Source organism: Gopherus evgoodei, chromosome 16, assembly GCF_007399415.2.
Source record: "Gopherus evgoodei ecotype Sinaloan lineage chromosome 16, rGopEvg1_v1.p, whole genome shotgun sequence".
Taxonomy (NCBI): Eukaryota; Metazoa; Chordata; order Testudines; family Testudinidae; genus Gopherus; species Gopherus evgoodei.
The window spans coordinates 15,501,525-15,514,912 of NC_044337.1; the positions used below are offsets into that span (position 1 = coordinate 15,501,525).

Sequence of the window (13,388 nt, forward strand, 5' to 3'; positions counted from 1 at the left end):
TAAAGGATGTCGCATGTTAGTACTGAGTAGTACTTGCAGTTGGGAAGGAGGAATTCTTGAAGAGCACTTATCTGTTCTATAGCCAGTGTAGCCATTGGTCTCACTTTCATGAGCGTCAAAGTTCATCCAAACTACTCCACAAATTAAAAGTGTGTGTGGAATTTGGGGAACATGCTTGCCAGCCTGGAACCTGTTCTCCAGTTCTAAGTTACGTGTCCTGTGTCTGAGGTCTGAGATCAGGGGTAATTGATTTGGCTTATAGAACCTTGCTGACTTGATGTAGATTGATGTGTCATTTTACGGAGATGGACTTGCTGAAATGCGCCGTTAGGGTTTGTACCCTTCCTTCTAGTGATCAGAATGTTCCCAACAGTGGGCATGTCCCATCTCCAATTAGCAACCTGTTTTTTAGATAACTGTATTTGTTTGTCTATAGTTATTTCTCTCTTTAAATTCTAGTGGCGCGGCCTGCTCAGAATGTGCCTGCAACATCTAATCTACTAAAGACGGCCAGAATCACCCCGCCTGCAACAAAATCAATCTCCATTCAGGTTAGGAGAACTTGAGCTGATTATACAGGAGCTGAGAAATTTCACTGGCCTGTGATTTGCTTTAGCCTTGGACTGATTTAATGCTGTTAGGTCAAGGGACCAGTAAACTAAGATCTAAGTCACAAACTACCAAAATTAGAATGATGTGCTGTGTAATTTTGGGAAGCTGGAGCTCTGACATGGTTTGGAGTTTGATGTAATGAACAGAGCTAGAATTAATACTTTGTGCAGCGTGGAAATGTGGAATCACATCTTTTTATCAGCAGAAAGATGTAATTCTTTGAAAATTCTAAGCTGCTTTGACTAACAATATTAGAAAATATAGTGAAAGGGATAACTCCAAGTGGTGCATAAAGATTTAGCCATAATTTCCAACAGCTTTAATATGTTAAGTGTGGTTTAATCTCCGCAGCATTGTTTGAACGCTTAGATATCATTTTCAGTTTATTGTTTAGGTAAACATTTTGTGCTTGTGAGAGTTGTTCCATAGGACAGTTTATGCATCTTAAATGACTTTATACACAAACCATTTCTAGCAGCTGATGTTGGTTGGTAATGAGAATATAAACTTATCAAAATTAAAATCTTTAACACCTGGCTTTCTAGGGAAAGTCAGCATTGTCCAGCACTGGGTCAGAGAAACAGGTCCATCAGTGGAAGGATTCGGACCCTGTCATAGCAGGAATCAAAGAGGAGGTGAGATTTTCAAGGATTTTTGTCTTCCAACTTCTAAAAAGATCACTGTGCAGGCATGTGGTCATCTGTCACTCTTTCATATTCCATTAGTGTCCTTCAGTACTTAGTTACCGTGAGAGATCTTTCCATTATACTTTGAACCACTTCTTTAAACACTATTGCCCCTGTTTGGCTGCTTAAACTGCTAGCATTAAAGTTATGTTGGGAATACAGGGCTCTCTTCCTTGGATTGGAAGGGAATGCAAGAGACTTGCCTTTGTCTGTCTGTAAATTATCATGTACTCATGGCTGTATAAATATATTAGCCAGCCCCAGAGCAGTGACATTTGTTCCAGAAGAAGTCATGTCACAGTGGTTGAACTTTCTTTACCGTCTGGCTCTGTAGATTGCCCATTTCCAAAAGGAGATGGAAGAGCTGAAAGCCAGAACATCTAATGCCTGTTTCCAAGTCGGCACTGCCGAGGAGATGAAGCAGCTGCGGACAGACTCTCATGACCTTCAGACCTTTCTCTTGGAGATTAAAGAGACAACAGAGGTAAATAGCACAGCAGAACTTCTCCCAAATGTTTGTCCATTGGTTGAGACCTTCAAGGCTAGCATTTGAGGATAGGCATCTTTGCTTAACCTGTTAAGTGCTGAGATGTCTGGATGTGCTGCTTCAGTGTGCATGGGCATACCCAGTTGTTCCTGAATGTAAACACTTTTGCTGAACATACTGATGCAATCGGCACTGTTAAGGTCTTTTGTTGAAATCTGGCGCATCTCCATCTGTTCACAGTCACTTCATGGAGATATCAGCATTTTGAAGACTACCCTGCTGGAGGGCTTTGCTGGGGTGGAAGATGCTAGAGAACAAAACGAGAGAAATCATAACTCGGGATATTTACATCTGCTGTATAAGAAACCATTGGATCCCAAAAGTGAAGCACAGCTTCAGGTATAAAACCTGCTCACTAACTTTAAACTGGAGTTTTAAAATTAAATGCCACTATTGAGGCTTAAATGTAGGTTGCCCAGAAGCTTTGCCCTGCCACACTCATGTTGCTTCAGCACAGTGTAACAACAGTATGATTTCATAGTGTCTTTCAAAGATCTGCAAAGTACTTTGAGACATTACACCCCTAAAACTGCTATGTGGTAGGTATTTTTCCCCATTTTAGATGCGGGGAACCAGAGACATACAGAAGTGAAGTATCCTGCCCAAGATTAGAGTCATTGGCAGAGCTGCAAATAGAGCTCCTGACTCCAAGTACTCTAGTCTAACCAATGACGTTTACTTAAGTGAATTTTTTTGGCCAGTGCCAGTAAATTTTTTTTAGCACTTCATAAAATGATCGTTTCAGAATTATTTTTATCTTTTTAGCAAATGCTTTGCAGAGCAATTTGATGATTTATAATGGCGTACAATATTGTGGTTAATTTCATGGATGGCAGAGCATAAAACTAAATGGTTTTCTAAATGCCTGATTGCAATGGAAAATTTCCCAAAATACTCAAAAGGCTTTGAAAGAGATGAAAGAAACCAGGATAAAGTACATTCGTCTCCCCCCGTCCTCCCCCCCAAAAAAGCAACGTTGAAAGGTACTATGACAGATATGGCAATTTCCAGAAGTATCTTTGGGCGATTTTACTGTATTAAGTTTATGTATCCTTGTGGGCCAGGGATTATATGTTCTACCTCAGAGAATGGTGACCACAGCCGTCTAGCAACTAACTGTGTGTGTGTGTGTTTGGGGGGTGATTAGGCAAATTCATCCTGATTGTAGCACCTCTAGAGAGATACTACTACCTGGAGAGGCTAGCATATACTGGTTTAAACTGGATTATCCAGAGGCTAACAGGCAAAGAAAGAACTTTTGCATAGATATCCTGAGGTTTACGTTGATTCAGAGCATGCTTTCTGGTCCAGAAAATGGACAGAACCTATTCTCCAAGGCGGGCCTCAGTCCTTCCTGGGAAGGGCTGCAAGAATTTTTGCCTATGGAGGTCCCATAAGACTGATAGGTGACCTCTGATAAGCTTTCTAGCATGCATATAGGAACTTCTGCAGTTTTCAGTAATGCTTTCTCTGTAATGCTTTCTCTGTAAGAATAATTATGCTTGCCTAGAATGAGCTGTGTGTTAACTTATAACTGGAGGCAGTTAACCTGTTCATAGCCTTTGGAAAGAAAGCAAAGTGCAGATGCAGCCCTCTGTAGGCAGTCTGGCTTGCTGGGGAACTCAGTGATCAGGGAACTGTGCAGCCTGAAAAACCCCCAGTCGGGAAGGGGAGCAATGCATGTCTCCATGTAAGAGAGGTGATGGCTTATAGCTGGAAACCTAAGAGTGGGTGCCCTTACTGGGCCATGGAGGGGGGCCACAGGTACAGTTGCCCTAAACCAGGCGTCGGCAACCTACGGCACACATGTCAAACACGGCACGCAAGCCAGTTTTGAGTGGCACACTGCCATGGTCCTGGCCCCCAGCCCCACTCAGCCCCCCCTGCCCACCGCTCTCCCCTGCGGGGGCAGGAGGCAGAAGCTTGGTCCTGCGGCAGCCAAACTTACCCCCCACCCCGCTTTTTCCCCCAGCGTGATGCTTTCCTGCCCCTCCCCATCTCCTTCCCTGCGCCAATCAGCTGATGGCCCTAGCGAGGGGGCGGGGGAAGAGAGGCAGTGTGCAAGCCGCTCCGTAGAGGAGGCAGAGAGAGGTGGGGAAGGGGGTGGAACCAGAGCATATCCCTTTCAGCCTCCTGCCTTGAGCTGTTCAGGGCAGGGGGCTGGGAGCACGCCTACGAGCCGAGCACCCCAGCCCTCTGCCCTGACCCCCACACACACTCAGTCTTCTGCCCGGCACCCCCCAGCCCTCTGCCCTGACCCTTGAACCCCCACACACACCCAGCCTTCTGTCCGGCACCCCCCAGCCCTCTGCCCTGACCCCTGAACCCTCCACCCACACACACACCCCAGCCTTCTGCCTTGACCCCTGAAACACTCTTTGCTTCAGAGAGCAGGAAGCTGCAGTACAGAAGTTGGCTTGCTCAAGGGCAGACAGTAAGCTAGTAACAGATTTGATTAGTAAAAGAGTTCCACAGTACAGGGTTCTCCCATTCCGATTTAAATTTGCTAGAAGTGAATATGTAAGAGTGTCTCACATGACTTTTTTTATTTTGGTTCGTTTACAGGGTCTGTAATTTACTTAATTGGATTTGAGATTCCCATAGAGAATTGAAAGATGACTCTTTTTTTATTTTCTTCTCTTTGGTAGGAAATTAGACGCTTACACCAGTATGTGAAGTTTGCTGTTCAGGACGTGAATGATGTTCTGGATTTGGAGTGGGACCGGTATCTGGAACAGAAAAAAACCCAAAAGTGAGTGAGTGAAATTGGAATAGAAAATTAGTCTGTGTCTAAGGAGCACACTAATTAGGAATAGGACATTAATAAATAGACAAAAGGCATTTTATGCTTACCACTCCAAAGCTTTTTCAAAGAGTTTGTGAACAACATTTGACTGAGCCATTTTTACCTGTATTTAAAAGTTCAGACTGCAGACTATTTAACTGTGACTGACTTTGCTATATGCTTTCCAACAAATTCTGTACATGCTGTAAATTCCACTTTCCGAAATGCCTGTAAAATAGGCTTTGTATGCGCTAAACAAATCCAGGGGAGACTGGTAATGAAGCCTTTTTGTTGAACAAGTACCTACACGTTAAATGAATAACCTTGCAGTGTACAACGAGAAATATACAACTAACCTGTCCTGCCTTGGTATTCAAACCAAAATGTGGTTTGGGGGCTGAAGTCCACTTAAGCCAGTAGCTGAAATAAACCAGTTTCCTGTGCATGTGCATGTGCACTTGCAGCTAGGTGTCTAACGGTCTTCTCTTCTGCTCTTGGTGTGGTTTTTTTTTTCCTGATGTTTCCAGGCGCCTGATTGTTCCTGAGCGAGAGACTTTGTTTAACACACTTGCTAATAATCGTGAAATAATTAATCAGCAGAGGAAGAGGCTGAATCACCTGGTGGACAGCCTGCAGCAGCTTCGCTTATATAATCAGACTTCTCAATGGAGTATGCCTAGTGACACGTCTTCTCTTAGCAGTTCTCAAAGGTATGTATAATAATTGGAGGTTGCAGCAGGAAGTGTATTGAGTTAAGTCTCTTCCCAATAGTCATGTCTGAAAGTGCATGTCCAAGACAGACTTAACAATCATGCTTTGTAGATACCATAACTGAGTGTAGGAGATGGGGGGTGGGGGGAATCCTCATAAATGGGCACTGGCTGTAAATGTGCAAATTTTTGTTCAGCAGTAACACAAGTTCTCATCAAATCGGCTTGAAAATTAATTCTGTTGTATTTTGTGGTAGCTTGTTTTAATATATCAGTGTGTCTATGAAAGATGGTCTTTCACAGTAATGAAAACATTGTGAAAATGTAGCCTCAGAAATGATCTTCTGTTGTCATGTCTCGTGAAGATTACAATAGAATTTTAATTTAGGACAAGAGGGAATTTGTTGGCCATTTGATTTTTTTCCCATAAGTAACTTAAGGCCTTGGTGCATGCAGTTAAATATTGCAACATCTAAAGAGGTTCTGGTGACATTCAACAATGGCTGTTCTAAAGCAGAGTCATTGAGGCATATGCAGCTAGTCAATCCTGTGTCCTTTAGCCCTTGGGCAGCAAGTTATGGTGTTTCCATGTAAGCCTGTGGTTCCTTCTCATTCCCATACAGTTTCTGTGGGGCAGTGATATGCGGTACCTGTTTTTGATTTCATTACTGTCTTTTTTTTCAGCTTTGACAGTGACCTTGAGAGCCTGCGCAGTGCGTTGGTGAAAACTACCTTGGAATCGTATGCCAAGTCCCTGCCGAAAGCACCTGGTAACTCATTGTTTTGTTTTTCCCCCACCTGCACATTCTAAAAATGACTTGTAATTGAATCTCCATGGTTTCTATAGACTGGTGATTTTTTTTTCGTTTTGCAGCTAAATTGTCCCCAGTTAAACAGGCACAGCTGAGGAATTTCCTAGCAAAGAGGAAGACTCCACCTGTGAGATCCACTGCTCCAGGTAAACCTTTGATACACTAGGAATCTGAAACATGCAAGTCTTCCCACAAAACTTGTTAATATCCTGCCTTATCTGTAGAAGGAAACATTCCTACCTTAGCCTTTTGTATTCATCACTTCCCCAAATAATGGGCTTCTGTCGAACTAGTTCTAGCTAGAAGCTTCCTTTCCCCGCTCAGACTAGACTAATGAGCATTCCTTTTAGGGGCCAGTCCTCAAAGTTGGCCTTCTTATTTTCAGTAACAATAGTGCTGTTTGCTAAACCGTTAAGAAAAGGAACCTAAATACCAAATGGAGGCAAAGTTAGAGGGAAACCCTAATTCTTAACTGTTTTCTTCATACTAGCGTTGGTTATTTCTGTTTAATGCATCTACACTGTGAAAATACAAAGAAGGCTTTTATAAGCCCTTTCGCAAAAATGCAGAGTAAAACTAGTTGTGAACCATGATCATGCAAAATATTTAGATGTTGTTTAAGCTTGACTAAATTCTAAATATCTCTTTATGGCAGAGTGAGTTATTTCTAGCACCTAGGAGCTACAATCATGGACCAGGACCCCTTTGTGCTAGGTGCTGTACAAATACAAACCAAAAAATGATCCTTGTTCCAAAGAGCTTACAATCTAAGGCATAGGAAGGGCATCATTAAGCTTTGTACTACACATGTATATATGCAACCCCCCCTACACACACAGACTCTCTACGGCTTTTGTTCATGAAAGAGATTTAAGATGGGTGTCTAGTCTCTTAATCGCAGTGAGCCTTCCAGTCTGAAATCCAGGTTCAGAATTGTTTTAAAATAAGACACTTTAAAACCAAATGCCTCTTTTTTTGATGTTCTCTAATTTAATCAAAGTATGTGACGCTTTTCAGAATCAAACACAAGTAGCTCTTGTTCTGAAGTAGTTATTATTCAGTGTAAGTCTTGCATATTAAATCACAAAGAACCATTTCTTTACAATAACAGCAGAGAACAATTTGTCATTAAAATCTTGAGGTGGAGGCAGTCAAAGGGTTGCAGGAAGCAGTGGTCTGATAGCAAGTTCCTGCCTCTTTTCCCTTCCCTCACACTAGACCTACAGTACTAAGAACCATAAATATTGTACTTCATTGTTAGTCTCAGATTTCTCAAGGAGATAACAGTGTAGCTTGAGACTGAGACAGACATGGCTTATAAATAACTGTTTTACAATAGTTTCTACATGAGACTTGGAGGAATGATGTGAGGTTGAAGCTTAGAATTATGTGATTAACAAGAAACCTTTAAACTAGATTTATCTTAAGGATGGCTCTCAGTATCTTCAAGTGTGGAGACACTTGCAGACTCCATGTTATGATCTGTTACTTTTTATGCCATTCTTGAAAGCATTGCCTTAGCACCACACAACTTCCAGAAATAGTGCAACAATGCAGCTTATGCACACCGACATTGCAGGTTACTACAGTTGGCCTTGCCAGTATTTCCATGTCTGTCTCTGCTCCTGTGACCCTCCTGCTGCCGTCTTCCTACCAGCACTGTGTTTCTGCAGCCTAAACACTGTCTCGCTGCACACATGGCTGGGGAATTTCAAACTGTCATTTGGACTGAAACCTGACTCTCAGGATCACAAACAGCTCCTGCACTTTAACCCTTTGAAAACTAGGGTTTTCTCTTGCTTTATATTGAACGCTTAGAGTTCCAAAGAACTCTTGGCCCACTCGTTACCCCACCAGGTGGCACATCACTTGGTGAACACTGAACACTGAATGCCACTGTGAAGAAAAGGTTTTTTCACTAAATGTAACACACATGGAGATTGAGATGAGTCCTAATTTGCATATTAACCAATCAGTTTCAGATCCCTCAGGGCAGGGGTCCCCAATGTGGTCCCCGCGGGTGCCATGGCATGCACCAGGGCGTCTAAGTGCGCCCGCGTAGTGGATGGCGGACACGCATCTGCCGAAATGCCGCCAACAAGCTGCGTCATCCAGAGGCATCACCGCCAATTTTTCGGTAGTATTTTTGGCAGCAACGCCTCTGGATGATGCTACTTGTCGGCATTTTGGCGACACCTATTGATGTTGACACTTGTCGGCGGAATTTCAGCAGATGCTCATCTGCCACCACGGTCCTCCGTGGCTCGTCGTCTGGTGCCCACCAGTCGAAAAAGATTGGGGACCACTGCCTAGGGCAATGGGGCAGCCACTAAAAATAAGGGTTTCTATCTCTTATAACCACAGTGGGTGGCTTTTCGGATGGGTGGCTTCTATGAGTCAGAACAATGGTTCTTATGGCACTGGGAAGACTTGGAATGTCACCTGCTCCAATATAGTTTTTGAATCAGTCTCAATATCACAATATTTGGGGGTCGTTGGCACCCAGGCTTCTAAGAGAAGAGCCCTAACAGCCCTGTGTGCCTTGGAAGCTTATCGGCGCTTCGTGATAAACCATGTGAATTAACAGCATTTATGGGGGCCCTGATGTCATTGTAAGAAGTGTGTCTTCAAGCTGTCTTCCTTATTTTAGACACTTTTGACCCCCATTTTTGTTCCTATAGCCAAAAAAGGTCCATTGACAATGTCCGCACTGGTAACTTTCAAACATGTAATGTTTCTCGTCTGCTTCTTCCCTAAGTAACGTCTCTCCCTGTCCGTTATATAAGAATATAACAAAGCAGCCCTTATTTTTAATTTTGAAAGGATCAGGAGATTGCAGGTAACCTTAATGTAACACCTGGCCACACAGCATGTGGTGCCAGAGTTGAGAAGTCAGCTTCTGCACCATGAAGTTAGAGAGACAATTAAAAAGTTTTATAGACAGTGTTTCTGTCCTAGCCATTGAGATTAAATAGCACCCTCATTGGCTTTGGGTGACAAAATAATGTGGCTCTTTTCCCATTGCAGCCAATCTCTCCCGATCAGCCTTCTTGTCTCTGAGGTATTATGAAGATTTGGATGAAGTCAGCTCAACATCCTCCATTTCCCAGTCACTGGAGAATGATGATTCACAGATCGTAGAGCAGGAAGAGGAAGCTGCTCCAGTCCAAGTCCCCCGACATGCTCCTGTAGTCCGTACGCCCTCTATTCAGCCGGGTCTAATGGCGCAGTCTCCACCATTTGGTAAACCTCATCTCACAATGGGCACTTTAGGTGAGTAGGTTTTGGAACTGCATTTCCCCTTCTTGTTTATGACCTTGTTGATGTTTTTAATCTCTACAGTACTTGTCTTAACTTCAAATCTAGGTGAAATGATTTTGTGGTGTCTGTCTTCATGTTGCCAAATCTCCAGGAGCAATTAACAGTACAGAATTATAGCCCCCTGGAACTCAGGCCACTAGTGTTGAAGTAACATTGGAAACTTTATTGTGCTTCTCCTATAGCCTGGGCCTTTTACATTAAGACTGAGAAATTCAACTAAGATTATCTGTTGGCTAGAGGACAGGAGGAAAAGTCAAGACTCCTGCCTTTGCCACCACTGTGTGACTTTGGGCAAGTTCTTTGACCTCCTTGTGCCTCAGATTCCCCAACAGTAAAAAGGGATGAACCTTTCTGAGCCCTAAGTATGAAATCTTACATGGGAGGTGTGCATATAGAGGGCCTCAGTTTGTAGCTTTTGTGTGTCTGACTTCTACTTTCAGCTGGGGTAGCCAGGTTTAATACTTGGCATCCCAGCATCTGACAGTAAGGTGACTGCTTGTGTGTGTGCGATTTCTCTCCATACCCAGAAGAGTTGTGCTTGCTTCTGTAGGGATCCTCTAAGTGATCAGGCAAGATGTCAGTAGACATGACTATAAGGACAAACTGAGAAACAGCCAGCCAACATGTCCATGCTTTTACGTGACTGCCTACATCTGGTAGCTGATTGAGAAGGAGTTTTTTCAGCAGATGACATTCTAATTGTTAAGGTTTATTAAGGAATTAATGTATGAACTGGGTTATGTTTTTCCAAAGAGAATAAGATTAAGGGCTGGCAATTTGACCCACCCTTCATGCTGAAAAGATAGCTGGTTAGGGCTCCACTGCATGCAGTTCATCAGAAGTTATGGGAAAGTGAACACTGCCAGATTTGATGAATTGCTAGTTGCTTGACAGCTGTAAAGTAGTCTTGTCTGACTATATGAGGATTCAGAGGGAACAGGTATATAGCGTATAGCTTTTAAAGAGGCACTACTTTCTGGTGGGGCTTTTGAGTCTCCCTTGTTCATGGGAGTTCAATGAACTGTATTTTTTTTTTTTTTTTTTTTTTTTTAGTGCCTACGTCTTCAAGCAGAATCGTTCCACAAGGGGCAGATAGTACAATGCTTGCAACAAAGACTGTGAAACATGGGGCCCCTGCTCCCACTGTCACCGTCCCAGCACCACAAGCAGCTGCTGCAGCAGCATTGAGAAGACAGATGGCTAGCCAGACTCCAGGTAAAACTAAAGTTAACTGACTAAAGTCTGGGCATTTCTGTGTGTGTGGTTTTATTTATTTTATTTATGTAGTGAGTGAATTTAATAGATTTTTAATGCCTTTGAGGGTAAGAAATTGACTTTGGCATAAGCCAAGTCTGATATGTACAGGATCTGTATATTATTCCCCACACAATGCTGCCAGTGGTCTCCTCTCTCTTACTTGAACTATCAGGAAAAAAATGCCTGAAGAATCAACATCCGGGGCTACTTAGTATTCATTTTAATCTATGCAGAAACACAGGAGTTGATAACTATATATCTTCAAAAACTAACATTATGATCATCTGATATACATAAGTCCCAAGGAATTCCTGATGGTTGACTATTGCACAACTAAAATAATAGCCAATCTATATGTAAAAATCCTCCATGATTGAAAGGTAAAAGGAAAAGATGTGTTGCCCATCCTAATAGTTCTGCACCATGTTAGTTACATTAAAAGATGTATATTTTAAAGCAGTTTAATATTAAAATATTAGAGGAACTCTGTTAGGTAGGTTAGTCCTTAAATCTGGCTGTGGGGTTTTAGAAGACCTTAATAGAAAAATCTCCATATATGAAGGTTTTTATTTTTTTTATTTTGCTTGGATTTAGACATCCCTTGTAGCACCCAATCATTGCAGGAAATAATAAAATTCAGCTGTATACAAAAAGGAAACTGACTAGTCTGTCTGTCTTGTCCAAGGTGAATAGAACGCAAAAAGTAGATGGACAGCATGAATACTGGAAAAATAAATTAAGCATTTCAAATTCTTTGTTTTATTAATCTCAGAAGTTAAGGGAAAGGGCAAGGTGAGAGAGATTTGTGTTAAGTATGACTTACGCTCTATAAATCTCTCATTGCAAAATACAGTAATTCCAAATATTACAGAATCCAGTAAACTAGATTATATTACTCTAATTTAGATTATAATACAAAGTAATCTAATTTACTATAAGTAATTCTATTGAGTAATTACAGTATAAATTATAGTAAAGCTTATATGACATTGCCAGCACAAACTGATACACACAATTACTTTTAATGCCTAGGACTAATATTTGAACATACGCACTTAAATTTTGCACATACACAAACATAAAATGCATTTATGTGGCCAAAATAGCAATCATGCACACTCAATAGGTATTTCTATATGTGCCATTCTTTGACAATATAATTGTGGCACCTTATTATAGACTCTTATTCTCCACTGAAATATTTTTTGGCGGGGAGGGGATGGGAGAAAGGAAAGGGATATGATCATACTTGCAGTTCCAAGGATAAAATAGCCAGAATTCTGAATTGCAATCAGGTCTGTCAAGTATTGATACCAGTTATCACACCAGTTATTAATGTCCTCCCATGCATAGTTGTCAAAAACTCTCTATATATATATCCTGGATGTTCTATCATAAGTCACACTTTCTAATCTGCAATAAATTACTCGTATAAAATTTGAGCCAAATCCATGGTTTCTGCTGATTTTTGAATAGAGCAGGAGTTCTTTTGTAGCTAGTGTGCTGCAGATTCCTTCCCCCGTCCTCCTAGGTGTACATAGGTGGTGGTCTAGTTGAGACGCTGCTCCTCTGGATACTTTGTATGAACCATGTGCAATGGAATATTTCAGCTAATTGGTGGGATTCATCTCTGTTCACTCTTAAAGCAGTGAGCACCTCCTTGACTGAATCAACTCTAAAGAACGTCCCTCAGGTGGTGAATGTGCGAGAACTGAAGAACAATGCCTCAGCCCCTGCTGTTTCTGCGGTAATAGGGTGCGTGAATGATTTTCCTTTCTCTACATTTTAATGTTCCTTTAATTAGCCCTTGCAATAAGGTTCATCTGCCAGTAGGGAGCAGTATCGCTGCTTCATATAATCTGAACCAGTGAAAATATGTTTTGGGGAGTAATGCAGGAAGGAGCAGCTGCTCCTTGCTGTTTTGTTAGCACGCAGGTCTGTGGAGAGGTGGTGGGTACTGTCCTCCTGGAGTCGTTCAAGGAAATGCTACATGATTTGCCTAACGGGAAATTTCCAGTTTCTGATTTAGAGTCCTGATAATCTAGGCTAGTGGATCAGTATTAAGTTCATTATTCATTATTAGTTTGTATGTAAATATAAAATATGTTGGTACATCCCCTTTCTGTTATAGTTCTAGATCCTATGGTTTCATTACTAATGCAAACTCTGGATCCTGTTACCTCAGTGGTGAGCTTGAAACTTAGCTATATTGTCCCCACTTTCCAGTTACTAGTATTTTTGCATGTGTCCTCTATTTTTGAGTGGGGAGAACACACCCATCTGCAGCTGAGTGGGTCTCTGGGCATTTGTGCTGTCCAGCTTCTCTCCTGTTTATTCCTTCTGCTATGGAAAACATCTGCTCTGTAGTTTGCTTATCTAATCCCATGCCCCTGGGTTCCTCCCCTGAAGGATTAAGTTTATACTCCAGCTTCTCTAGTAACTTGCATCATTGGAATTTCTTAGCAGTAGAAAACCCTTGATATCAAGGATTAAATATTAAGTAGGGACACAGCTCCCCAGAAATATATCCAGATGCTAGGCTGTCTTGCTCAGCAGAAGGCCATGAACATGTGCCCACTGTTTAATTTACAGTTTATCAAGCAGTTCTGACTTCCCTATGAGTTTAGCTGAAACTGTTGGTCTTCCGATACTCCAGAT

At 41.9% G+C, this 13,388-nt stretch overlaps 1 protein-coding gene across 4 annotated transcripts in view; it reads left to right on the forward strand.

The window, feature by feature from the left end:
- NUP214 (nucleoporin 214) overlaps positions 1 to 13,388 on the forward strand; it is a 74,160-nt gene that overhangs the window by 19,256 nt on the left and 41,516 nt on the right. For 3 of the 4 annotated variants that reach the window (XM_030536067.1, XM_030536064.1, XM_030536065.1), the window contains exons 14-24: positions 460 to 551; positions 1,158 to 1,247; positions 1,633 to 1,782; positions 2,026 to 2,184; positions 4,494 to 4,597; positions 5,158 to 5,340; positions 6,025 to 6,110; positions 6,215 to 6,298; positions 9,180 to 9,425; positions 10,527 to 10,688; positions 12,377 to 12,485. In XM_030536067.1, coding sequence (XP_030391927.1) covers positions 460 to 551; positions 1,158 to 1,247; positions 1,633 to 1,782; positions 2,026 to 2,184; positions 4,494 to 4,597; positions 5,158 to 5,340; positions 6,025 to 6,110; positions 6,215 to 6,298; positions 9,180 to 9,425; positions 10,527 to 10,688; positions 12,377 to 12,485 — 1,465 coding nt within the window. The remainder of the gene's footprint in view (positions 1 to 459; positions 552 to 1,157; positions 1,248 to 1,632; positions 1,783 to 2,025; positions 2,185 to 4,493; positions 4,598 to 5,157; positions 5,341 to 6,024; positions 6,111 to 6,214; positions 6,299 to 9,179; positions 9,426 to 10,526; positions 10,689 to 12,376; positions 12,486 to 13,388) is intronic. The other variant, XM_030536066.1, reaches the window with a different exon arrangement.